Raw genomic sequence first — 27,872 nt, 5'->3', positions numbered from 1 at the left:
TCCTTTAATTGGTTCTTTAATGAGACAAAGCAGGCTACACCAGAAAAAAAAGCTTGTTTTTTTGTTATGACAACTGCACTCTTACATACATTTTTTACAGTCATGGACTCCCTTTGTATAACACCACACAAATCTATATACTCAATGGCTTTTTAGAGTTTTACTTGAAAAATCTTGCTGATATTCTGGTATATGTGTGAGTAAATTGTTGTTTTCGTGTTGAGGTTGTGTTTACACACACTTTACAGGACTGCCCAAGCTGACCTTCGACCTATGACCTTCCAAGGGAAGAAGAATTCACAACAAAGTTTAAAGTTCCTAAAGGATGTGCTTATAGTACACCAACCTAGGGCCTTTGCTTTTGAAGAACATGCTTTTTCTCATCTTTAAAGTACGTTTTCATATATTTTTATGTCACATACAAAACAGAAAAAAAAGTCCATTATATACATCCTCCATTTCTCCCACATTGCAACCACAGGTCCGTTTTCCTGCGATAGTAGCAAAGATCGCATTTGATGTTTTTGGGCCAAGATGTTGACCACCAGTCCAGTTGAAGCATCCATGTTTTTTTTAGCCTTGGTTTCTACGTTTACTCTAATCATGCAGTTCAAAAGAAGGAAAAAAGTGATAATGGATAATAATCTTTAGAAATCCTTTGAAGCAGTTGGTCAGTTCGGCAACAAAGTCTCACAAACGAATTCCTTTGCAGCGCTGTGGTCCTTCTGGGCATGTCTATTTGTTGTCAGTTTTCAGAATTCTCATTGAGTACCATCAACACACGATCTGCCAGTCTGCAGCACATCTGGCAGCTTAGAGATGGAGCTGAAGAAATGTGAAGTGGGGGGAATTGTGGAGTTACAGCTGGTCGGTTGGGTCAGGGGTCGTCGCCGCAGCTTCTTCTTCATACCGGCCGGTCCACAGCATATTGGCAGGGGCTCAGGTTGGACACAGGGTTCTGCACTGCTGGGTAAGCAAAGTTGGCGTGCTGCTTTGCCTTGAGCCGCAGGCTGGCCAGGCTGGAGTTGCAGGTGTCTCTGTACATGTAGGGACTGGCTGTGGAGGCGTAGGGGCATGTGGTCGCGGTCACCGCTACCGAGTTGAGTGCCGTGGGGCTGTTGAGGTTGTTGAGGTTGCCCAGGTTGTTGAGCCCTGTAGTGGGAACCCCGGCCACCGCTGAGGGCACCATGCTAGAGGCCATGTTCATGGAGGGGATGGAGCTGGGGGGGGAGAACATAGGCTGGGAGGATAGGGGACTTACATTCATTGAGTTAAAGAATGGGAAGCTCTTGGCGGAGAGCGGGCTGCTCGCTAGGCTCTTGGTGGCCCAGTTGTTGTAGGAGTAGCCCGTGTACATGTCATCGTAGGGCTGCATGAGTCCATTGAACTGGGCACCAAAGCCATTTTTGCATAACTCTGCCTGCTGGTTTCTCTCCCGCTTTCTCCACTTGGCACGCCGGTTCTTGAACCATACCTAGTGAAGCCAAAAGGAGAAAATAAGTTGAGTGTACAGCACTCTGAAACTATTATCCAGTACAGATAATGTATCATCAGAGTTGCTATATTCGTACTCACAAATACTTTTCTGTTGTCTTACTCTTGTGATCCAAAATATTGCTCTGAAGCTCAATTCTGAGGCTGTTCTGAAAATGATTTACAGTAAACTGTATGCTGCAACTTGGGTCTCTGAATTATTTAAATTTTTGTACTACAGTCCAGATCTGCTCTGAAAAGTGTCCTGAGATCACTTCTGTTAGGATTTGGAGCTAAACAAATAAAATTGAATTGAAGTGAAATCAATTTCAGTCTTAAATTAACAACTTCTCTTTAACCCACATCTAGTTTAAGCCCCACTTATTCAGAGTGCAGGTACTAATACAGATCATTTAGTTGACACAGATACAGATAATGGTGTTTTTCTTGATAGTATCAAATAAAATGTGTTTTCTGGGTCTTTTTTCTTCTGAAAAAATACAGATTTTCTTTATTCGATCATTACAATTTAAAGCAAAAATTCAGTACTACAACTTGGGTTTAGCAGTTTCTGTCAGCTCTGTCACTCACTGAAGTATTGTGTATGCATAAGAATCGATGTAGGAAGAGGACAACATAACTAAAACAAGGGAGTTGTGGACTAATTTATAAAAAAATTGCAAATGTGTGATTTAAATTTTTTAAGGCTTATACAAATCTTGCAGACTTGGTGGCTTTAAAGTTGACTATATTGACTAAGTTAAAAAATAAGAAATACAAAAACCATGAATAAAAATGTAACTATGAAATAGTTAGTAAAAACAACAAGTTTAACTTTGAAATGAAGTTCTAAAAGTTACATAAAGCGTATGTGTGTATGCATTTGTAAAGCCAGCAGTACAGCTGTCAAGGTAGGTGCAGGTTAAACTGAAATTGTGGGGATTAGTTTGAATGCTAACAAACAGCAGGCGAGGGTCATCAGTGACCTACACCCGCCTCAGTATGCTTCAGCATGTGGAGTAAATCATTTGTATTATTAAAGTTTAATTTATGATTTTGATGAATGTTATTTTTCCTCACAAGGAAAAATTAGAATGACTTTTTCCTTCACAATGAAAAAGTGTCAGGAGTCAATAAAGTCTAATTCTAAAACACATCCAGTCAGAGTATCCTAACCCCTCTCAAATACTTCCAATAATATTGTGTGCAGATGTATCCAGAATTTTTGAAAGACATAATGATCCCAGAAAGTAAGTTGAAGTGTATCATCAAACAGTCATATTAGGCTTGGCTTATTAAAACTAATCATTCACTTATTTGAATAGTGAGATCCCAATGAAAGAAATGTCAGGGAAGGGCAATCTTCACATTTGTCATTTTATGGTCCTATATTTGGAGGATATGAATTGGATTAAAGCTTTAGTGGAAAATCTAAATTGAGCTTTTTTAGAAATGAAAACTGTGCCAAGTTCATCCAAGTGTAAAGTTGTGGACAAACTTTTGCTCTGAATTTGACAGAAACCTTTCATTTGTGGATACAAAAAGATAAAAACACAGTATCTGACAGAAGCCTCCTGGTCATTTGTTAACACTCATGTATTTGTCTTACATCAAAATAATTTGGCGTCAAGTGTTTTATATCTTTAATCTTCATAAAACTTTTACAGGCCTTTCCTGTGTTGATACTCAGCCGTCTCTCTGCTCTCTTGGCATGCACGCTGTGTATCATCCAATCCTCTGTTATTATAGTAACAGAATGCTGTTGACCATTAATATGAGTATAAAGTGCATGACTCTGACTTTTCCATCCCACTCAGTGACAGCAGGGGAAACCCCACGGCTGAGGACAGGAGCTACCCAATCTTTACTGTGACTCGAAGGCAATGCTGTTTGAAGGTTTGTGGAAAAGGCTGAATGTCAAGGTTACTCAGAGGCAGCTGTATTTATAAGTCTTCTGTGAAATGGTCAAATGGTTGCATGAGAAGATCAAAATACTGTCTCAAAAAAGCACTGATATCTGAAATGAAGCAAAGACATCTGATGGTGTGTCTGTGGCTAACTTCAGAGTCAGAAAATGAGAATTCCCAGCAGAATCCTGAATGATTCATTAGAATATTTTCAGGCCTGGGGAAAAAGGTAACTATAATCCATTACAGTTACAGAAAGAAATTGTTACATTAAGTAAAAATGGGGATTATTATACAGGATAACAATTTCAAAATACATTAGTTTCTCTTGAAAAAATAGAGAACACATTTTTGATGCTAAAAAACTTTACATGTTCCCTTCATACCATTTTCATATTTTTTACATTACATTGTTTGGTTGTCTTATAGAATATACTTAGATCAATACTTCTTATTGACATTTGTTTCCTCTTTTGTAAATTTGTTTTGGTAATCCAAAAGTAATCAAAAGTAATCAAGTTACGTTACTTCAATATTGTGATCCTTGGATTACATTGCTAACTACATTTTTTAACAAGTAATTGGTAATTGTATCAGATTTTATTTTTAAAGTAACCCTAGATATGTTTGAACATCAAAAGTTCCAGTGAACACAGAGTTCCGAGTGTAGCCATATATGTAATTTAGGCACTGATTTCAAATGTAAGCTAAGCATTCGCAAAAATACATTTATCAGTCCAGTCTGCTGAAATAATGTCCCATCTAATCATTTACAAAGATACAAGCTAATGTATTGTTTTACAAAGCAGGGTTGCATCATGAAATTCAGGTTGTAGCTCTCTTTTTTGCTACTCATAAAAACTAAATATACATACAGTGGAGTCTATATAACTATTTAACATGGTGGAGTGCTTAGAATGAATTAAGCCGTCTCACAGTCTGAGGGAAGACGCTGTTTTTAAGGCTGGTGGTCGACAGCAGATACTTCTCTATCTCTTACTAGACGGCAGTACCGTGAACAGGCTGTAGTGTGTTTGTTTGCCCTGTGTTAAAAAGTTGATTAGATTTTTAATTTAAAAATGTTGTGAAAATGTAAACACCAATGAATTTTGGTCTAATATCACTCCCTTAAATATACATTGTAGATAATATTGTATAAAGTAATGCAGAGTAGCTATGAAAGTGTATGTTGATCCATTTTCATTAGGCAGTTCCAGCGGCATGCTCCAGGGATGGAAATGTTGAGAAATGAAATGTCTTGACAACTGCAGGATGGACTGCCATGAAATTTGACAGTAATGAACAATTCTCATATAGCACAGCATTAGGTCAAAATTTCACTTCTTTGTCCCATCAAGACATGCCCTTCATCCACGCTGCACTTTCCACTTAGTTCCAATTAGCTAATTTTGGCATGCTAACACACTAAAATGGCAACTGTGGTACACATTACCTTTTGCACCCAGTAGTCCAGCAAACATGTAGCATATGAGCTGTTTTTGTGGCTGAAGGTCAAATGTGTGTCCGTCAAATCAAATGGAGTTCATTTTATAGCCTGAAATCGCAAATCACACATTTGCATTGAAGGTCTTTACAGTCTGTAAGCATGCAACAGCCTCCAACCCTAGACCTTTGATCGAGTGTTATCAATATGTTCCGTCAGGCTGCAACTTTGACGATTAACAACAGCTCTCAGACAAATCACATGAATCAAGCTGACGGGAAGTATTTTGGGCATGTAGGAATCTGCCTGCATGCAGGGGTTAGAAAGGCCCCTGATGGACATTAAGGACGAGACAATGTGTAGTCTGTTGTCCTTTCAAAATAACAACCAAGAGTGCATGCTATGTGACCTTTCATTCAGCCAACATTAATTTGATCCATTACTTGTCAGGCAGGCCAGCGATTGTATTGTCATCCATCAGAATGCGTGTCCTCCTGCTCCATATAGCTACAATGAGAAAACCACTGGGTGTGGGCGCACACTGCTGCACCTTTGACATTCAAGTTTAGTGTATGAACTGAAGCTTTGTTGAAGGGAATAAAGCATCTCACCTAGCACATGGAATACTATATTTATATATTATTTAACCATTTAGGAATCATGTATTTCCCCCTGCAGTTACATCACTGGAAACTGATTTATATAATCCAACTGAGGTCTATACATGATTACAAAATGATTGGACTGGTAATTATCTTTGGCAGTGATAATTTGGAAGGCAGCTGGATTCTCGAGATCATGAAATCACAAGATCACACTTGTGTCCGAACCACAGTGGTTTGGACCAATCAGCATCCTTTGAGGAATTACTGCCGAAGTGACGCAGAGAGAAGCGACTGTTCGTTCAAAAACAACAATGGCGGCTGCTACAGACATTGATGATGCTAGCATCAGTTATACCAGAACTGGAGAGTAAAGAGCTGAAGGCTTTTCTCGATTCATGTGTTCGCTCTCCTCCTGACTCCCGAAGTTCACCCATGATAGTGATAGACAGACAGGTTTGTCCAATCAAGTGTGCCTTCCCTTTTCCAACCTTCCCCAGAGTTTTGTGTAACAAACCATCACGCCAGGTTAACGATAATGCCATATTTCAACATACAGTAGATGGTCACTGGAAAATTTGTGACAATAATATTACACTTGTTTTTAAGGGATCATGGTATTCATGTAATATTTTATTCATGAGTTTTTAAGTTTTAAAGATTTTGAAAACTGCTTAAAGTTTTGAACAATAAAGAAATCTAAATCCCTATCTTTTAACCTGTGTGAATAGGTTTTTGGCCACTGAAGGCAGTAGAAACAAATGGTAAGTGAACTGTACTTAGGGGACAACCCGTTCTACCTCTGAGCCACAGCTGCCAAGAAGTGGTCAGCCACTGACAGTTCATACACTGGACAGAGCTTTAGGGTCTGTAAGGTGTAGCTAATGCGAAAGTGTCCTAAACCTGAATTCTTTCTAATGGCCAGAAGCGGGGAACACCATGGGTTGCAAAAAGATGTCTGATAGTATTGAGTCTTATGGAGAAATGAACTGACTTCCTCCTTCTTCCATACAGCATGATGTTTGTTTTGTAAATTATGTTCCCATTTAGAGTAAAAGTAGTCACGGATCTGGGCACGATCTGGGCACCAAAAACATGCATACCAAATGTCATGGCAATTTTGCCAGCAGTTGTTGCATTGGACCGACTGGTGTACAATAGACTGTCTTGGTAACAATTCTCCATTATTTTGCAGCCTTTAATTCTAACCAAATACTGCACTTAAGTAATTAGCACATCCAACCAGAGAGGAGGACATCATTGTGATAACCAGCTGTAGTAAAAATATGATCAAGGTTCCAGGGACCATGGCAGAGCTGTGTGTACCCACCCTGACCCGTGCCTCAGTGAGGTTGGTCCACACTGCAATCTCCTCTCTGGTGCTCATGTCCGGGTAGCGGTTCCTCTGGAAGGTGGCCTCCAGTTCCTGGAGCTGCTGGCTGGTGAAGTGAGTCCTCTGCCGCCGCTGCTTCTTCTTCAGTGAGCCATCCTCTGCGCTGGACTCATCCAGCTGGTTCTGGTGAGATTTCTCTGTGTCTGCAGATGCACAAAAAGAAAAATTCTTCCATAAGAACACAAGCAGGTCTTTTTTCACCAACAAGGAACCAGCTCCATTCCAGTTTGAGCAACTAATTTTGAGTCAAAAATAAACTGGGAACCAAAGTGGGTGTGTCATATTTTACAGGTTGTTGTGCACTGAGCAGCACCCTCTGTTGATGATGCATCCAATTACTGTGGTTCCACTTAAAACTGGCTGGTTCGCTAGATAAAAGGTTCCAATAACCTTGAACAGAACCGGTTCAGGAACAGGAGCTAATTTGGTAGAAAAACATTATAGGAGGCATAGCTTAGGCAGAAAGATAGAAGAGAGTTAACACAGCAATGACAACAAAACAACTGATCATGAAAGGTCATGTTTTACCTTCAAGATAGTAGTTAAACAACTGCACTACCCGCATCTACCGATGAAGACCATGATATGCAAAAGCTCTGGAAAAAGCTAGTAAGTTAAGCTTGAGTTCCGACTTTTTCAGAGTACAAAGTAGGTCATAAGTTACATTAAGAATGAATCAAATCATATGTTTAATATTTTATGGGATTAAGATATGTTGCATGAAAAAATAATAATGAGATCATACTGTTATTTTCATATTGACTAGATGTGTTTTTTAGAGCAAATAATTAAATTAAATTAATGCAGCCTGTTTTGATCTATGCATCACTGCGTAATTTGAAGATAATTGCACTTAAATTGTAGAAATACACTGTAGATGTGGAATATTTCACAGTGTTTTGAAAAGGATGGGGATGTGCAGAAGAAAGAGAGAAAAGCTGTGGATGTAATTTTCTAGAAATCTAAGAAATACGAATCAACAACAACATTGTATTGTTTTATTTTATATTAGTTATTACTGTTATTTTATATATAAAACACAAAAACACAGCATATTGCAATCTAATCACATGCATATTTGTATGGATATATGTCTCCATGTATATGTTTTTTGAAATTTTGAAAGATTTTGTATTTTGTATTGAAATGTGCAAAAACATGACATTGGAAATATGAATGAATATTATAATTGGTTTGCACTAAATGTAAAAAACTGATAATATATATATACTGATTCTATTACACTACCTCAGGGCTGTGTTAACCCATTAGGGGCATAAGGGAGTTGTGGGTGCCTATTGACCCTAACATATATAATATATGTATGTAGCTTCATTAAGCACATATGTATTTAGTAGTATGCAATTCAATTCAATTGCACCATGTAATCACAGAATAAACAGAGTTTGAAAAAGCCAATAAAATAATTTTAAGTAGTAGTGTCAGTGTTGCCTTAATATCATTGTACTGTGTTATATACTTTAGTAATCCATACAGTATTACCAAAACAATTAAATGAACACTAACTAATTGCCACACAGGGTAACTACAGCCTTCAGGCAATTGGATGCTTTTCTCTGTTGGTAATCCTTCTCACCCCAGTAACCTAAAATTATTATTACAAAAGTTATCACAACACTAGTGCAGTATAGATGCAATGGTGAAACAAATATTCAGATTCTTCATTTATATATACTACAAGGACTTTTAAACTGGTTGTGAAACAGTTTAATACTGATGCCTCTATATGACCTTCATTAACCTAATGTATAAAGGTACATTGCAAGTTAAAGTCCTGCTTGCAAATTTTACTTTAGACACAAAGTACAGCACTATGATCAGCTAAATGTACTTTAAGTATCAAAAGTAAAAGTACTCATTATGCAGAATGAAGATAATAATAATAATAATAATACATTTTATTTAAAGGCGCCTCTCTGGGCACTCGAGGACACTGTACAACACATAAAAAATAAAAACAGTAAGAAATAGGAAACATATAAGAAAAGACAATGTAGATAGTTAAGTGGGGTATGCGGTTCTGAATAGGTGAGTTTTTAGTCTTGATTTGAAGAGGGGGAGAGAGTTCAGGTTCCTGATGTCCGGTGGGAGTGTTATCATGTACATTAAATCATTGGATTATTATTATTTGAATGTGTAAGCAGCATTTCAGTGTGGTTGCACACATATTCTTTTCTGTTACAAAATGGATTAAAAAAGTATTGATATTTTATAATGTATTCCTATTGGAGGAGTTTTATCTATTGCTTGGTACCATTGGATTCAGAATAACTTCATTTGTGTAAATATAATATTTAACATTTCAAATGAATGTTAAATGTTCTTATATTTTGTCAATTTCGCCTGCCAATTAAGTCATGATAAATGACATGAAACCAAACTTTTGATTTTATCATGTGTAGCCACGAGTTTTGACAGTTTCCACAACAGATTTTGTGTTTCTACCTCTAACAGAAAGAAGTCTTTGGGGCTTCTTCTGAACATGCTAAATATAATCCTTTGTCATTGATGGGTTAACTACAGTATTTGGATTTAGCTGCCTCCACCCAACCTATGTAAAATAGTACAGATAAAGTTTGGAAATTTCTCCTGAAGGAACTGCTAAAAGCTTAATAATTCAAAAAGAATCTATTTAAACCAAGGACATTTTACATATTTTGACAAAAATAAAATAATAATTATACCACAAAATTCTTTAAAACCGTATGAGTTCGATTTTTCAGCTGACCTTCTGTAAAACTTTCTTCTCTAAAAGACTGTCTGGGCAGGTTAGAAATGACTTTAATTAAATAGACATAACTGAACATTGTCTCTGTTCATGGTAAGAAATGACAGGCTTGGTTTCTTTCTATGGAATTACTAGGATACTATTGGACCTGTAAAATGAAGAGCTAGCAGTAGTACATGGTGAAATCATTGGGCATTAAAAAAGCATACACACTCACTGAGAGAATTTATAAAGCTTAGACAGGAAGCAGCTAAGAGCAGAGCTCTTTTACAGAACATTTGAACCCTGCAGAGACTAATTGGTCGGATTCTGCATAGAGAACTAAGAAGCAGAACTATCTAACACATACTGTATGAGTGAAACAGCACGTTATTTTGACACCTTCCACCTCGGATTGCATCAGCACGATCCAATCCTCACTGAAACCGCCTAGATAATACTGTCAGATCAAACATCAGCTCAAATCCCTCTATCCAACAGGCTGGAAGATGACAAGCATGGGTGTGACGTTGCCAAGAGAGAACAATTCCAAACACTGCATTAGGTTCAAAGATGTGCAGGAGCAGTGAGTGATTGCATTTGGCCCCCAGCACAGTGAGTTTAAAGGACCACACATCCATGTTATGTCTGCCAGGGCTCCTCTCTGCCAGATCTCACTCCCGCAATTTGAAGACCTCACAGAAAGAAGTGAAATTAGCTGGCCAGCTAATCCCGCGGATCAGGCTTTTGTGACTGGGGCAAGTTGGGCTCTGTTTGGCGAGGGCTTAACTCTCGGAGCAGTTCGAAATGATCAGCAGGGTTTAAAAAGAGGCTCCGCAGGGCCACCGGCAAAACCAATAAGGGCCAGGCTGAGGCTGTTATCTGGCAGTAAACTGACACTGGGTAAGCTGTCACTTAAGGCCAAAGTCTATAACACAATACAGAGGAAAGGGCAGCCCTTTTTAGAGCGATGCACTGAGCAACAATAGGAGCAATCTGACTGATAATGTGCCGACATGACTGAGCCGTTCCAGGTCAGCTTCTCAGAGGGCTTTCATCTGGAAAACAAGAGGCTTTTAACAAAATCACTTCTCAACATCTGGGAAAATTGCAAAATTCAGAATATATTCACAGAAATAAAAGGTTATGTTTAATTGAAGAGCAATAACGACAACAGGCTTTTAAAAGCAATCTGCCAAACTTGCTCTCAAGTGTAAAACCAAATTATATAATAAAGAGACACTGTGCATTTAGTCATGGGTGTGAGATAGTACACTCGCCTGTGGCAAGGGCGTCAGCTCTGTGTGGTAAGGTGTGGCAGTCCACATTAAAAGTTGTGTTTTGTGTTCGTTCTAAAAGGGAACAAAAGCCCACAATAAACCGTAAGAAATGTGTTTGCAATGCCAGTCTCAAAAGTCCCATCACGGCTAACTTCATGACTGTTCCCTCAGTATTGTTTCCCATTGTTTTGAGAAACCAGGACATGACTATTTGCTGGAATCTTCTGTGTGCGAAAGAGCTGATCAATAAGGGCCCTATAGGATTGTACAAATACTGCGGTCAGGTCCCCCTGATGCACCCTGCAGCACTGTCAGACAACTTAAACCATGATTAAAGTATTTGTTACTGTAAAAACAAAGTTCAATTTGTACCTTTTATTTCCCAAACTGCCAGCAATAAAATTAAGGGAGGACAATGCTGAACCGTTTAATTAGTTACTATTTTTTGGACTGAAAGAAGTCAAATCAAAATATGGAACTTAAATCTTCCAGGATGTGTGGGGTTTTAACTGTAAAATGTATAATATGCATCATATTATATTGCATATCATCTTTTTTTACTTTAAATCATGTTTTAGTTTTCATAAACAGTGCAAAAACTCAACAATAATGTCAATATGTTTGGCAGTTATTGTGAAACTACAGATTTAATTTATCAAATGTGCAAATTAGATTTAGATTTAATTTAATAATCATATAATTTAAAATAATTGCATGTCACATTTTCCTAATATGGTACCCCTGCCACCATCACACAGTTTTCCTTGGATTATATATATACCTTATAAGATAATAATAAAAATATAAAATCTGTCTATCAGTGTTGAGATATCTGTTAATACAGAATTTGTGTTCAAACGTCCTCTGTTTCTCTTCCGTTTGCTAACACACACACCATCTGGGCCTTTTTCAAATATACAATCAATTTATTTAGGCCCTAAAGAAGCACCAGGTCCCATCAGAGATCAGGTTTTACTTTCGGACTAAATCAGTTCACCTTAAGAAGACTGCTGCAGATACATGCAAGTAAATGTGGTATAAAAATACATCACATTTCTCTCCAGAATAGTTTGTGTCTGACAGTTTGTTAGGGCCGGATTTCTAACCACGCACAGTTTAGCAATAAGATTGGGTTACACACACATCAACACACACAGTCACACACCAGCAGATACAGACAGACAGACAGACAGACAGACAGACAGATGGATGAGTTAAGGTTTTATATGGAGAAGATGTAGAGAGAGTTTAGGTGATTATTTGTCATGTATCATGTTACATAACTGTACGAGCTAAAACTGACTTTTCAAAAGCAGATGTAGACAAAAGCTTACAAGGGGAGAGGAAATCTGACCTCTATCTGATTGCTCAGATAGAATTTCCACCAATCAAGAGTCAGCACTTACATGATTACACTGCGACCACCTGTTATCACGAGACATAAAGTTTCGGTCACACCAGGACAACTAACTAACTACTATTAAAAACATCTGAAATATCTTATTTATGATATTCGAGTTAGCAAGTGGGCAGAAGAGATTAAATAATTATAGCTAAAAGGCTTGGATAAATGGTTGGAAGTCATTCTGGTTGTAGTACAAACTAAACTAAACACTGACAGTTCAATTGTATGAAAATATTATAACATCCACTATTAGATCCACTTTATAAGGAGAGTACAAATCATATTCTCAAGTAATATTTAACTAATGTATATATGATAGAAAAGCTTTGTCTATATATATATATATAGCAAAAGCAATTTATTTTTTAAATCAAATAGGTTAAGTTAATGGTCCTGAAATACATTTGAATGTAAGAGAAATACCTATCAAATAATGTATGAATGAACATCCCTTAAATGGTGAGCCATTAACTTTGAACAAATCCAATTAGTTTGTTTTATTGTTTTTATTCTGGGTTCTTGTTTTTACTTGTTTTTTTTTCCCCTGATTTTATTATTTTTTATCCTTTGTGTGCTCTTGCTCATTAACCTTGTAAAGCACTCTGGGTTGCCTTGGGTATGGAATTTGCTGTATATATTTGCATTGCCTAATCACATAAAGCCAAAGTGACTTGATCATTTGATAGTGGTGAGGAATTCATGGTACATGAATGCATTCAATTATCATGACTCATACATTAGTTAAATATTACATAGGTATATGGTTTGTACCCTCATTATTAAGTGTTACACAATTCATTTAGGTGTTATTGAAATTAAGAGTCCCTGAAAAGTAGTTAGGAAGAGAGCAGCGGAGGTGAAATAGTCAGCTAAGAGTATTTGGTAAATGTTTGGAACTCCAAAGACCAAACCGAACTAAACATTAACAGCTCAACTGTATGAAAATATTTACTCTTATATCCAAATATATAATGGACACATTTGGAACATGAGTGGTTGATGAGGGGTGCTGCAGTGTATCTGGTCTGTGGGGTACTCTCACTGATCAAATATAGATGATTACATCGATCATAATGGATGAGACCTTGCAGCCGCCGCGCTTTGAGTCCGCAGCCCTCAGGAAGAACAGCTCTGGCTCTTTTGCAATTAATTTTCATATTCAAAGTCAGATGTGTTATATGTTATTACAGACACATCACCTGCAGGCTGCAGGAACCCGCACAGATCTCTCTCTGGGGCTCTGCTCACGCTTAATACTGCGGAGTTTAAAGCATCATGTATTTCATATTATAATGAACTGAAGAAATACTGAGCACAGTCTGTTATTAAAGCAGAAATAATGTCATTTATTAAACTATTGTACAGAAATACGTAATTATTATTATTAATAATAATAATAATAATAATAATGTATTTCGCACGTATTTGCGTGCAGGGAATTTATAATCATTTTAAGCATTTTCTTTCATTTTTAATATGGTTTTGGTTTGATCCCAACCCTAACTCTGGCAACCTATAACTGCACTACGCAATGTGAGCGCACACAGACAGATACAGAGATGTTGGAGTCCACTGACCGCTGTTGTCCTGGCCTTTACATCCCTGGTCGTGCTGCGGGGTCCCGGAGTCGGAGAGCGACAGCGCCGGGCTGCGGGGTTCACTTTCCGTCAGCAGGTTAAAATCCATAACCAGGCTCTGCAGACAGACACAGACACAGACACACGTCAGGCTCCATCGTCCACACACCGACACTTACAGCGGAGCGTAACCTCAGGCCCTCTGCGACCCACAGCATCACCGATTAATCCTCTAACGCGGCCGGCCTTGGGCCTGATGTCCTATAAATGCAATAGATTACTTTTCATGTGTGCTGAAATCATAATCAGGCTGTTTATGATATCACTATATCCTTACAGCCACTGCTAGAATAATATTCCAATTGTATTAAGAGACATAAAAGTCAGGGGCGGATCTAGAGGTCTCCAAAGGGTGGCGACTTTAAGGGATGGCAGGGGAAAAAAGCATATATTAATAAAAGAAGTATTAATATATATTAATATACGCTAACTTGATCTTCCAAAAGATTTTCAGTCACTCGTTGCTATGAATCATCGTTGCAGTATTTATAAGTATTTATATAAGTGATATAAATCCAGCTTGTTCCCTTGACTAATTTTCTTTAAGCTGACTTTATATCATTACAAAAATGTAAGCCCCAAAATGAATTGGCTAGCATTTTGATAATTGATTAATTGTAAATTGTTTTTATCATATGTCAACTGTTTTGACAGGTAATGTAATAATATGCTTCAGTGAAAGAGAACTGAATACATTCAATTTAGGTGGTAACATTCGTATAAAGAACATGCATTTAAGTTAGTCTTACTTCATTCAGATAAGTTCTGTTAACACATTTTAATTAAGTTTGGAGAAATGCTGCATGTGAGTGTATACTTACTCTGTTTAAGCACAACTTAATTTACCTTACCTTAACAATAAATGAGTTACTTGGCGTCAAAACAAATAGTTGGACTTAATACATTGAAACTGTTTAAGGTTTAAGGTGTTTAAATCTGTTTCCTCAAATAGTTTGAGTTGAACTAATCAGGTTTACATTGTATGATGATTTAATCACAAATAATCACACATATCAACATTTGCTTGAAAAGGCCATCAGATGAAGATATTTGAACTCAATACCAATGATTGACAAAATAATTCAGCCATTGTTTTATTGTTGGAGGGTCAGGGAAGAATCACGAGTGTATTAGGGTCTTTTTGGCAGCAGTTAAACCTGCAAATCTGATTTTCCAGAGGGCTAACCTGTTATACTCCCTGAGGACAGAGTCATCATTAAATAAAATCAAGGTGGGCTGCAGGAATTGGGAATTCCAGCTAATATTTGATTTACTTGTCTAATATCTCACTAATATTTCTATAACTATACCAGCAACACAGTAAGTGTTGCTGCTGTTTTACTATTCCTGCTGTATATGTAGGATCTTTCTGAATATTCTTAATCTTACTGCAGGAAAACTGTTTTAAACCACAGTGAAGAATCTTTTATAAAATGTAGGATCAAAAGTATTGTTTTACAGCACAGGTGATATTTTAGTTTTGTTCTCCAAGTTTCACTTTGATTTACTCACTAAAATCTCACGGTCCAACTGCCACAATCCGGATGATGGAGGAGCGGGGTTAAAATATTTATTGAGACACTCATCTAGCAGTGAAAAGCTTTATGACTTTTTATACCCTGGTTTTTACCTCTCAGGCATCACAAGACATCAAGATTGACCTCTGACTGAGGGATAGTTTTGACTGTAGACTCTCCTCAGTGGTTTATATTATCCTACAAACACAGATAAGGCTATCTTTATTCAATAATGGGCCAAACACATTTGTCTGGAGTTCAGTGGAATAATCAGCCCATAAACTGGAAATCCAGTATTTTACAGAGTTTAAAGCAGCCTTAAAGAAAGTACCTTGTAGCATTTTAAATGCACAATGGAAATTAGCCTGCTGGCTTCATTTGGTTTCTTTGTCCTCTGTGGTTTCCATTAAAGTGTATGATCTGTAGTGCAGTTATATGTGTTTTTTAAATCATCAGATAAATTCTGCTCCTTCCTCCAGAAATATAACATCATTTAAAGTCATCTAAAGAAACAGGGATTTGAATGCTAGTGCATTAATTATACATTATACAGTCATTTACATTCATAATTATTTTGTTGGATTAATAGTACTTTCATCATATGATATGATAACTACATTTTGTTCATTATAATTTCTTCTGACATCATTGTGTCCTCCAGAGACTTTTTATAGATTTTCCTTCCTATTTTGGGAAAGTATACATTTATTTAAATCAGTATAGGCTCCGTTTGATGTGGGTTTGTGTCTGTTTGTTTAATTTGGCAGTGCAATCTGTTTCTATTTTCTCTCCGATCTTTCCATTCAGCCCCGGTTGTGGTTGTAATCCCGATCCTTTTATACGAGCCTGACATAAGCAGCTATAACAAGACCTGCCCCGAATTGACTCTATTTCAGGCCACACGGGGGGAGAGCAATAGAGTTATTGCTGTAAAACACACGATGACATTTCCAAGCCAGATTCTAGCCGGTGAGGTATGTTGCTCAATGGAGAACAAAAATAGCCGCTCGCTTATTTATCTGAGAGCAGTTAACACCTCCACAATGTTGGGAGGCACATATACTCTACTCGGTTTGCACGTAAACCTAATAGAGGTTTGGGATGATTTATGGCCACAGTGCTAATAAAGTCAGAAAGAAGCACATCTGTCAAAAAAATATCCTCATGTGACAGGACACAAATGTATGGTTGCAAGATAAAACTTCTAATTTATTGATTTAGATAAACCTATTAAGTTGCAAACATTATTTTGATGAGTTGACATAAATAATATTTAGTAGGCTAATCGATTTAAAAATGTTTATGCTACCAATTATTAAGTAAGAGGTAATTAAAAACATTTCATCTTTGATTGTAGAGGAAAAGATAATTCATCTAACTCAGAGTAGTACATTTGTTGAACATAATTGCATTAGAAGTTCCCATAACTGAGTTTTATAAAAAAAGTAATCAGGTGACTTCATTATTATACCTGTGATCAGGTCATATTTAAAAGTAGTGGTGTGTTGTTGTTCAACACTTAAATGTTCTACTCAACTGTTTGATAGAGCACACTCTGAGTCACTATGTTCTATTGAAAAATGTATTGAGCCATCTATACCACTCCATTTAGGTCTGTTATGCTAAAACAAAATCCACTAGATGTCGCTGCGCATTGAAGGAGTCGGCCCTTTTCAGTTCGCCTCCCTACAGGAAGTTCACAACAAAACAGCCACTCCAGACACACAGACCCTGTCCTTTTCTTTTTTACATTACAATTTTCTAAGAACATGCTGTACCAAATGGGTTGTTTGTCCTTTTATGTTAAAGGTAGTGAATCTAGCTATCAAATCTACATACATGTAATGTAGATTTGCTGCAAGATTAAAAACCTCTGATCATTCATTGTTGTAAATACGATACATTTAATGTTATTCCATTATATATATGCTGCAATCATTTATGAATAGGTTTTACTGTCTAAAAACATGATCGCCCAAAAAAAAATTGCTTTTTTCTTAGTGAGGCCTTTAAAGTGTTATGTCCCTTTTTATTTGATAAATTAATACAAGACATACTTATAGGATGGTCCTAGTATTTGTTAAATACAATCCAAAAATTTCTCATTTTGGTAATAACATTAAGACCCAAGCATGGTGACGCCGCTTGCAAACATGCAAACCATAGTTTAATATAAATAAAATGTTACGTTAAAGCTCCAGTGTGTAGGATTTAGTGGCATCTAGAGGTGTAGTTGCAGATCACCTCCAAGTGTGTAGGAGAAACTGCAGTGGCCACGAGAAACGCCCCTATCTAGAGCCAGTGTTTGGTTTGTCCATTCTGGGCTACTGTAGAAACATGGCAGTTCAAAATGGCAGACTCCGCCAGAAGAGGACCCATGCCCTCTAAAGATAAAAACAGCTCATTCTGAGGTAACAAAACACAATGATTTTTATATTCAGGTGATTATACACAAATGAAAACATACCTATGAATGTCATATTCCATTTCGGCCAATAGATCCTCCTAAATGTTACACACCGGACCTTTAAAACCTCTATACCAAACATAATGTAAAATTACAGTATTTGGAAAATTATATGGTTAAGGACAATTTAAGTAAACTAAATCATTTAAGTGACGTATGTGCACATATACCAATCATAGGTCAAAATAGTGCTATATTTGCCTGAAGTGAGTCTAAATGAGAGTCAACTCTTAATGCTGAGCTGAGCCAAATGATCTGCTCACTAAAGAGATCCGGCATTCCCATCACTATTTAGAAGTTATTAAGCTGCCAAAGTATTAGACATAAGAGATCATAAAAGCAAAGACTATACCAAATGGTGAGACAGGTATTTATATAGAGGAACAAAAGGGATAAAGCAGACGTAAAGTGAAGGCTCAGCCATCCTACACTGAGCGAGGCGTCACTGTTTACCCTCCTTTTCTATTTACCTTGCGCTTGCCAGGACACTGGTGGATAGAACCTAAAGTTTACAGGTTCAGAGGAAAGTCTTAAGGCTGCTGTAGACTACAATGAATCCATGTCATCAAAGATTTAAAAAGGCGATAAACCTCATCCCTGAAAATCAAACACCGAGCCTGAGCCTGGCTTTAAGCATCCCTGTTGACTGTTTGGACGTCACCGGTCTCTCGCCACAAGCTTTATACTTAGAAGCGGCAAATTTAGATTTTCAAGGCAGGGGTGGGGGGGCATTTGTTACTCACCCCCCTCACCTCCCTTCACCCCTGGAGAATGAGCTCCCCCGCTGTGTTTCCCTGCAGTCCGTTTGCCACCATGCCAGAGCTTTGTGTGCCAGTCACATGTGACTTCTGCTGGGGTTAAATCTGAAACCTTGCAGTGGGGAGGAGGGGGAGAAGGCAGGGTTCAGAGCATGGCATGGCGTCAAACAACAACCCCCCCACCGCTGGCCCCTACCACCACCAACACATTGTACAACTTGGTTGAACTCTTGAACCAGACTCACTGTCACCATTTGGAGCTGTTGAAATGGCATTATTTCCCTCTGCGCTCTTTTAACATCAGCATACACTCTATCAGCCGCTCTATTCTTAGAGCTGACAAGGCTGATCCTCCAACTGAAACTCTTTAAAACAAGGGAACAAGGGGATAAACTGTTGTGAATAAAATGTTTTCAGTCAGTGACACAGTGTCAGTGAATTTATTTTGAATTCTGGATTTACATACTCTCTGTATTACTTATTTGCTATCATATTTGAATCTAATTCACATCTAAATGCAAATGCAAGATATTTAGTCCAAAACGAATCGCCTTTGAAAACCCACCATGTGTAATTTGTGTACAACTGATGGAGTTGACCAAAAGTGCTGTGCAAATCAGTGCACAGCACATAAATAGCAAGTAAAGACACTTTGAAATAGGAGTAAAAAAGGTACATAAATGGAAATGAAAGAATATATATATACCAAGGCAATATCAAATGTGTGCACAAATGTACAACATAAACTAATAATAATATTCCAGCTTTGGAGCTGCAAACACAAAGGCTCTGTCTTGTTCTGAGGATCAAAAAAAGGTGTGGGGCAGAGGAGTTCTGATATCTACAGGGGTTGTCTGCCCATGTATGACTTTAATAACACATGAAAAAAACTTAAAATCAGTCCTGTATGTGCCATGTAGCAAAAACACCCCAAAACACTCACATTCCCAGACACAGTTCTGATTACATGACCTGTGTCCCCAACAGTAGTGCAACTCTGTTGAAGATAAAAGTTAGACGTCAAGACTCCTTTCGAAAGAGTAAAAACAGTAAAATTACATTTTAGATTAAAGCTACTGTAGGGAATGTACTCCAGAAGCCTTTTTGTTATATTTGTTGAATGTCTCTTTACATCTTGACAGCATCTGTGTCTGTTGCAGGCCTGCAATAAGCCCAGCCAATCCTACCATTCGGCCAAAATGAAATGATGTGTTTTGGGGGAGTGGCTCAGGAGGGAGGGACAGTCGAATACGTTCAAAACGTGGCTGTCTCTTGTTATTTCATCTAATGACTTTAAAGAAAGATCCATCTTTTACAGGTTTGTTTTGCTTTCCTGTGAGATTTTGACTGTGTTGCTCTGAAGGCTTTGCTACACAGATCAGGTTCTCCAGTTTTCTTTTACATTTGAAAAAATCTGTGAAAGAGTGCTGTTCTTACTAAAGGCCAAATGTTTTAAAATGCACAGCACACCATCGCATCTTAAAAAAATGCAATTACATGCAAATTCAATTTCTCATAAAAAATGATCTAACACAGTTTCCTGTAAAAAGAAATCTCATAGAAATGACAGACTATGACACTTCAGCACGAAGCTGCAAGCACTAAAGACACACAAGGATTATTAAACTTAACTGAGATCTGTTTTATATATAATCATTTATAATCATTAAGATATGAAAAGTCCAGGAAAATCAAAACAAAAGCAATTTAACACTTGCAGTTCCAAATGTACTATGTACTCCACATGGGTTTTAAAAGTCATGGAACAGAGCTTTCTTTGTCATTTAGTCCCCGACCAGTTCCCACAAACTCGGCACACAGAAATGAACAACGTGATCCCTGCAAGTTATTAGAGTTTCCCCTTAAACTCTTCCTGACCCTCACTTAACATTGTGTCAGTCACTCTGACAAAGCTGCACTAAAGCCAACCTGCATATTCTGATTAAAGGTTTAGCACCTTATTACCACTGAATATCTGTGACACCTGATAGGTGAGTCAACCTTTTCCTCCCAACAAACACATGTGCCGTCTTATTCTGGCCACACAAACTATGCCTCAGCGCCTAAAAATGCACATTTCATATTCGTCGCTGCTAACAGCAGTAACATTTGCCCGGGACTTTAAAGAGAGGCTTGCATCTGTTTTTTGTTTGCCGTCCGTGAGAATGATCGCAGCGTTTCACCAAAGATTAGGAGACAGGAAAATGAGTATTCTTCTGTCGGCCAGAGGCCATCACTGCATCCCTGGGAAAAAAGATGCGAGACTGAGGATAAGGTCAAGTCTCCCAGTATAGAGATTACCTCGGTAAGCACACTCGCTCTGTGTTGTAGCTTTTGGATTAATGAGCCTCTGATAGGGATTTGTGGGTTAAAGTTTACGTGTGGGTCAGAAAGATCAGTTCTCCCCTTGTTCATGACTGCACAAATATTTTCTTTTTTTCCGTTTAGTTGAATGACAGCAAATGATCTGTCTGTTTTACTCTTAAAAGTTCATTTGTTGGCTTTTCTATTTTTTATGCCCCAACAAGAATACTTGATTTTACATTTGTCATATTACGCGATTATTGACTTTCTTAAACAAGCCTGATGTGACATTTCAGCGAGCCTCGTGTGATAGAGCTGTTTTATAAGTTGCCAAGATAAAATCTGACAAGCATATTACTGATCTGGCAAACATAACCAACCATCATGCTGTCACCTTTGCTGCAGGATTGAATTCTTTCAACAACAAAAATCTAAAAATCTTTTGAATGAGGTAAAACTGAGGTTTTCCTTTGTTAAACTCAGCACAATGCACAGCAAGAACAAGTAGCAAAAAAACACAAGCAACTTATGTATATTTCACTCTTTCAAATAAAAAATGAGACCAACTTTATTTGTTTAAACAACGTTACCTGTCTAGATGTACTGTTCTCACGCTTTTAAAATCAAAGACGTTCCACAAACTGGTCCCAGTGGCTGCTGCTCAGGTTGCCTGACAGAGCAACAGCTGTCCCTTTGTGAGTGCACAGCTCAGGTCTAGTCTCTGCAAGGTCCAGTATTTTGGTCAGAAATATGAATGTGAGCCAGTCCGGGGGACTATATCCGCCTTAGCAGTGATGGATGGACGGACGGGCCTGGTGTCAATGTGGTGCTGAGAGGCCGGCTGGCTTGGCAGCAAGGGGCGTGCGGGTGATGCAAGCCAGTCATTTTGTCCAGAACAAGGTGTCAGTACGCCTCCACCTCCTCCCCCCCCCTCCCCTCCCAGCTACACACACAGGGGCCCCACATGATTATATTTCCAAAATCAGGGGCCTTCTCCCCCCTCCCTCTGAGCTCAATATGGCCAACAAGCTATCACTGAGCTAACAAGCAGGCTGAGGGGCTCAGTAGCTGACAGTCAGATTGATCACTGAGGCTGTTAAATGGAAGCTGTTTTGTGTGTGTGAGTGAACTCCTGGGTGAAGTTTATGAAAATCTAAAATGAAGCCAAGCTCATTTGGTTCCACTTAAACCCTCCTCTAGGGTGCAGGCTATTTCCTGGTGGTAATAAATCTGAATCAGGATCAGAATCAGGTTTTCTTGCCTAGGTTTTTACCTACACAGAATTTGCCTTGGTAAGTTGGTGCATAACAATTAAACATAGAAAAATATAAATAAAGCGATACTAAAAAGAGAAGCTATATACAAATGTAAAAAGAAAGAGATGGCCAGATACTTTAATACATGAGTGAAGAGCTATAGAGAAATGTGCCAATTATACAGAAATGTGGTTAGCAGTGTGACACATAATGATATTTGCAATGTGCAAAAATGAAATCAGAGGAAAGTGTATTAATGTAACACATAGATTCAGGGTGGGTGGTGGGTTTAAGAGTTTAAGAGTCAGGTTCAAGGTTCCATTATTTATCATTCCACACTCAACCTTTGTTTCAGAGACTCCCAGGAACCCACTCAAGGACCCCTGGGGGTCCTCAGACCACAGGTTGAGTGTGGAATGATAAATTAAAAAAATTGGGAAATATTTTAATTTCACTATTCATTGATTATTTCATTGACTAGAGCAGGGATCGGCAACCTGTGACTCTTTATTCCCTCTCCGGGGTTTGACATAAAATGATATGCTAATATTTTTTAGCATTTTAATTTGTTACTGTAAAATAGTGAAGTCATTACACACAGAATATAAAAATGCTTTAATATTTCATTGACTAAAATGTGTGTCATACATTACACAGTGGATTAAGTCTTCCTATCTTGGCAAATCCAAGAAATAAAAAGTATCTGAGAAAAATGGAATCATGCGTGGACAGATTGGTTTGCTTCCACCAACAATGCTGCTGGCTTACCAGTATGTTTGATTTGCTGCAAGAAATTATCATTATAACATTGTCAAAACATGGCTCTTTTGATAGTAACAGTTGCTGATCTCTGCACTAGAAGATAGAGAAATAGATACTTTATTCACCTCCTTTTAGTATTCAGAAACACACTTAATACACTACAAACTTAGGGATGGGAATTGATGAGATATTATTGATACCAGTACCATTATCAATTATGCTCATCTGTGATTCTTTGTCGAGTCCCTATTGACTCCTGATCAAAATTCTGTGTGGAAGAAAGTAGGCCTACAAAGGTTTTCAGTGTCAACACAACTGTTAAATTATCTGAACACAGAGTGTTGTACTTGTTGAAGCCACACTTTGGACCCTTTCTTCCTCCCCACCCGGACTCCTTCCAAGCCAGCATCCAAAAAATGAACTGATAAGCTTTGTGGCATACGATTCTGATGGATCGGACGATTTGGAACAGGTTCTCACCTGGAACTGATTCTCGGTTCCAATCCGAACCACAAGGACTTGCTGCCACTTGGTACAACACATGCACATAGTGTGGGACTAAGTTATCAGAAGTTAGCCCAATGAGAGAATGTATAAGAATGATTATTCTGTTCACACTGCCAGTCTACAGTACAGACAGTTATGGAGGGACTAAATCTGATCAGACCTGAGACTGCAGCCTTTGAGGGTCCATGACATCAAAATGGTTGAGAACCACTGACTCTCTACAGCCCGCTGAAGCCACCTCCACCTCCACCTGACCCGCTGCTCCGCCGCCTGTGCGCTGAAATAAAGGCTGAAAGAGCGCTCGGTTGGGCCCGTGCGTTTACTCTCGCTGCTGCGGCCTCGTGTTCAGAAATGGACGCAAATCAACAGCAAGATGAGAGTTTGCATAAGCTGGAGCGCTTTGCATAAGCAGTCGACACCGATCTCATTAAAATATATATCTGCTGATAATAATAATAATATAATAATAATAATGGGAATTAAAAAAAATCCTCTCATTTTTCGGGAGAATGCCGGGTCCATCTGGCGGTGCGCGCCGCAGCCTGTTCTGCATTTCCACGGACTGCAGGCATTAGCCCGGGAATTATTCATAAACGCGTGGAGAATTAATTCCCGGGATTAAGAGTTGATTAAGATGTGTGTCACTTTGCTGTCTGAGAACTTATTAAGGGCCTCCTCGAAGAGGCGGCAGATGGAATTTCAGTCCAATGTTTGTAGATGTTAATTTCTGCCCTCCTATAACAGCCATTTGCATATGATTGAGGCAGCGAGGGCCGAGGCACAATCACCGGCTCCGTGCGCACACACTGCGGGGAAATAATTGGCTGTGCGAGCCAATACAAGTCCACAACAGTGATTAACACACAGCCTCTCCGAGCTACATCAAGAATTTATTACAGCGGCTCCAAAATAATATTTCACCTTATAAAAGTAGAATCTGTCTCATTTATAGGAAACCATTTAAAAGGCTGGGGGAAATCTAATATTCATATTTTTAACATAAATAATATGATGACTGTTCAGTTTACGTGATGATATCACAAGAATGTGAATTTTAAGTTTTGCAGTTAATAGATTAAACAGAATCCATTAACACTTTCTTTCTGATGTATTGTGTTGTATGTCAGGGCGCCACCGAAACAATATATGTAGGCTACATACATTTTGGGTTTTATCTGACAGAATAAAGGTCAATAAATAAATTGTAACCGTTATAACCGCCCTGTTATTGTGTGATTGAACACCTGTTAAGAGCTGATTTCTGCGCAGTGAGGACAAACTAACGCGATCTTTTTAAAGGAAATAAAGATGTCAGCACCGTGCGCAGCAGGCCGTGGCCTTCAGACCTGCCTCTGCCGCACACGGTTGGGCAATAAAAAAGAAATATTTACATTGTACCCTGAGGCCAAACGTGAACTTCGATTAAACAAATCTTATTTTCATATGTCCTGACCTGGGAAGAGATGCAAAAGAGGCGGCTGAGTAAGTGAAGGCCTCACGGAGGAGATGTAAGCCGGTGGTTCTTGGAAGTGAATCTGCCTCAGTGCCTCTGATTTTGTTATTTTTAATAAAAGAAACTCAACTGCGCGGTCTTTAAAAAAAAAAAAAAAAAGGTTACTTGTTAAGTAAAATCAAGCAAAGCCTAAAATACGGATTAGGCCTTTTAACATTGTAAAATATAAAATAAAGAAGAACTTTGCGCTCCACAATTCATTTAAAATGTCTCATAATTTCCACAATGAAGGTATTTTATTCATTTAGCCTATTTAATTATTTGGAACTGTGGGAATTGTTGTCTTTCTGTGAGTCATTTTATAAGGCGCAGACCTGCCCTATATGAAGCACGTTATATTTAGCGCTATACAAATAAAACTGAATTGAATTTGAAGGACTAGGCTCTAGATTTAACAATGTATTAAGCTCCGTCTGACATTAAAGAAGAATTTTTAAATCCATCCGCGGAAGAAGACTGTGAGACACTGTTGAAAGCTCCGCAAAAATAGCTACTGATTGGACCTTTACTTAATTATTAGTTTATTCATTATTATTATTATTATTATTATTAATATTGTTGTTGATGTTGTTGTTGTTGTTGTTAATGTTATTATTATTATAAAACGCAGTTCAAGGTCTACAATGATTAATATGAATGAATATAAAAACCTGAAATTGTCTCCTCCTAATGTTTGTAATATGGATGCAGATATTATAAGCAATGAGATCGAAGTTGTGCGTGTGTGTGTGTGTGTGTGTGTGTGTGTGTGTGTGTGTGTGTGTGTGTGTGTGTGTGTGTGTGTGTGTGTGTGTGTGTGTGTGTGTGTGTGTGTGTGTTGTGTGTGGGGGGGTACAGCTCTGTTTTTCTGTCCGCGGTCTCCTGTGGCCCCGGCAGCCACCTGCCACCTATCAATTTCCCCCACATCCCCAAATATTTTTGACCTCCCAAATATTTTAACAACGTCCGTCTCTGAGAAGTCTTACAATTTTTGGAGGAAAAACAAACTGAGCTGTAAACATGACAATTCGGTAACACTACAGGAGAGGAAAAAACAACATTTTTTGGGGCGTGGAAGAGAGCTGCTTCACCAGGTTCCTGAACGGGCTCTACCTCTCTCTCCTACCCACGGGCCTCAGACACGGACACACGCGGAGAATTTCGGGCTGTAGGACGACTTTGATAAATGATGGTCGCCCAAACACAGTGCTGTAATGTTTCTAATAAAAGCCTCCAAATTTAGCGAGGCCAAAATAACATGGAACATTTCTTCCGTCTTCTCTTTGATTTCGAGTTTCAGTTATTTTGAAGCCATCTGTAATCATTTTGTCTTAATGGAAGATGCAGTACTTTAAAATATATCACTCTGCCTGATGGTCGCCTCTCATCAGCATCATAATCTGCTCCGCGGACCCAGTAATAAACTCCTTTTCCTGTGTGTTTAAAGCACACCAGGAGCTCTTAAAAAGCTCATTATTGGTACGTTAACTTGTACGTGAAGAGTCAAGAGTGCTGATATTATGTAAAGCTGAAAATTCTACCTAGGGAGAGAGTTGATGAACCCCTGCTCTACTTTTCGGGTTGATTTTAGTCTTGTCAACTTGTACGCACAAACCAAAAGGCGCTGGATGGATTCCAGACGCACAGAGACAATAAGAAGAGACAGAGAGAGAGAGAGAGAGGGAGGGAGAGAGGGGGAAAAGTGCGGTTATTTGCACTTACGTCGAATCCCGGTCTGGTTAAATTAATCCGTGGAAAAGGCAAAGAGCTTTGCTGCAGGCTGATGGCTGTCCTGGCCTCAGGTTTGCCGGTGACATGGACAAAAAGTTTCCCGGTGCGTCAAAAAGTCAGAAAAAAGCGGTCAGTCAGTCAGTTTCCTTCTTCCTCTTCTTCCTCCTCATGTGCTGTCAGACATGAAGGCTGTGGGGGAGTAGTGAGGCTTGATCTTCACACAGAGTATAGGGAGGAAGGGGTGGGGGTGTGGGTGTGGGGTTGGGGGTTGACTTCATGCTAAATATTGTGTGTGACAGGTCCACTGTAGAAAGGACGGCCCCCTACTCTCTCTCTCTCTCTCTCTCTCTCTCTCTCTCTCTCTCTCTCTCTTTCCGCGCACACGGGGTACACACACACACGCATCCACACACTGAGTGCAAACACACGCTCCCCCCCTCCGTCTCCCATTGGCTCTCTGTCTACAAACACACTCTCCATCTCTTTCTCCCTGTAGCCTCCACAGTGGAGCTTTTTATTCACCTGCGTTGTTGTCGGTTGGAGTTGCAAAGGTGTGCAGACTGTATGGCAGCCCATAGGTCCTCATTTAATTTAATTGTTTTATTGCCAATAAAAAAAACACCAAAGAAGCAGTAAGACACAAAGTTCACTATACTCGATTGGACATTTTTTGAGGTTTTAGCACATAGAACCATCAAACAAACATACACATAAAAAAGAGAATTGATAAATTGTCACAACAAAAGTTACACATGCTGCTAAAGTTTTGCTGTTAAAAGTTCTGAAATAATTGAAATGATAAAGATTGAAGATGTGGTAGAAATAGCAGAAAATGTCAAAGTGTAATTAATTGAGCTAGAAATGTCAGTTAATGTCCCCCTCCAGTCAGAAATCAGTGTTTCTACTTGTTCCTACAGTGTGCTGTTTGAATGGTGTCTGTGCAGAGTCTGACACTAGAAGGATGTTTTCACATTCATCTGCTGAAAGTGGAAAGTTTCTCTGTGCTCATTGAAAATCTGATTTTAAGGGCCGGGGCCTACTAGAATGATTTGTGACATATTTAGAAGTTTAGTTTGGAAGTCAACCCTGGTCCAGTATGCAACTCAAAGTGTGATACACCAGTTCACATACAATGAGAATGGACTGAAATTTGCATATTTTCAAGAGGTAGAAGGAGTCGATGTCTTTTGAAGGATTTTAATGTGGAAA

At 38.5% G+C, this 27,872-nt stretch overlaps 1 protein-coding gene across 1 annotated transcript; it reads right to left on the bottom strand.

The window, feature by feature from the left end:
* Positions 1-26,893, bottom strand: pitx3 (paired-like homeodomain 3). Its single transcript, XM_051424399.1, has 4 exons — positions 26,655-26,893; positions 13,810-13,927; positions 6,757-6,962; positions 1-1,474 (listed from the first exon to the last, which is right to left on the bottom strand). Exons 2-4 carry the CDS (start codon positions 13,916-13,918, stop codon positions 905-907), a joined length of 885 nt encoding a protein of 294 aa, XP_051280359.1. The 5' UTR covers positions 13,919-13,927; positions 26,655-26,893; the 3' UTR covers positions 1-904.
* Between the last annotated feature and the right edge of the window lie 979 nt (positions 26,894-27,872).

This window comes from Dicentrarchus labrax, unplaced genomic scaffold (assembly GCF_905237075.1).
Source record: "Dicentrarchus labrax unplaced genomic scaffold, dlabrax2021, whole genome shotgun sequence".
NCBI lineage: Eukaryota > Metazoa > Chordata > Actinopteri > Moronidae > Dicentrarchus > Dicentrarchus labrax.
This window is presented reverse-complemented; position numbering and strand designations above follow the sequence as displayed.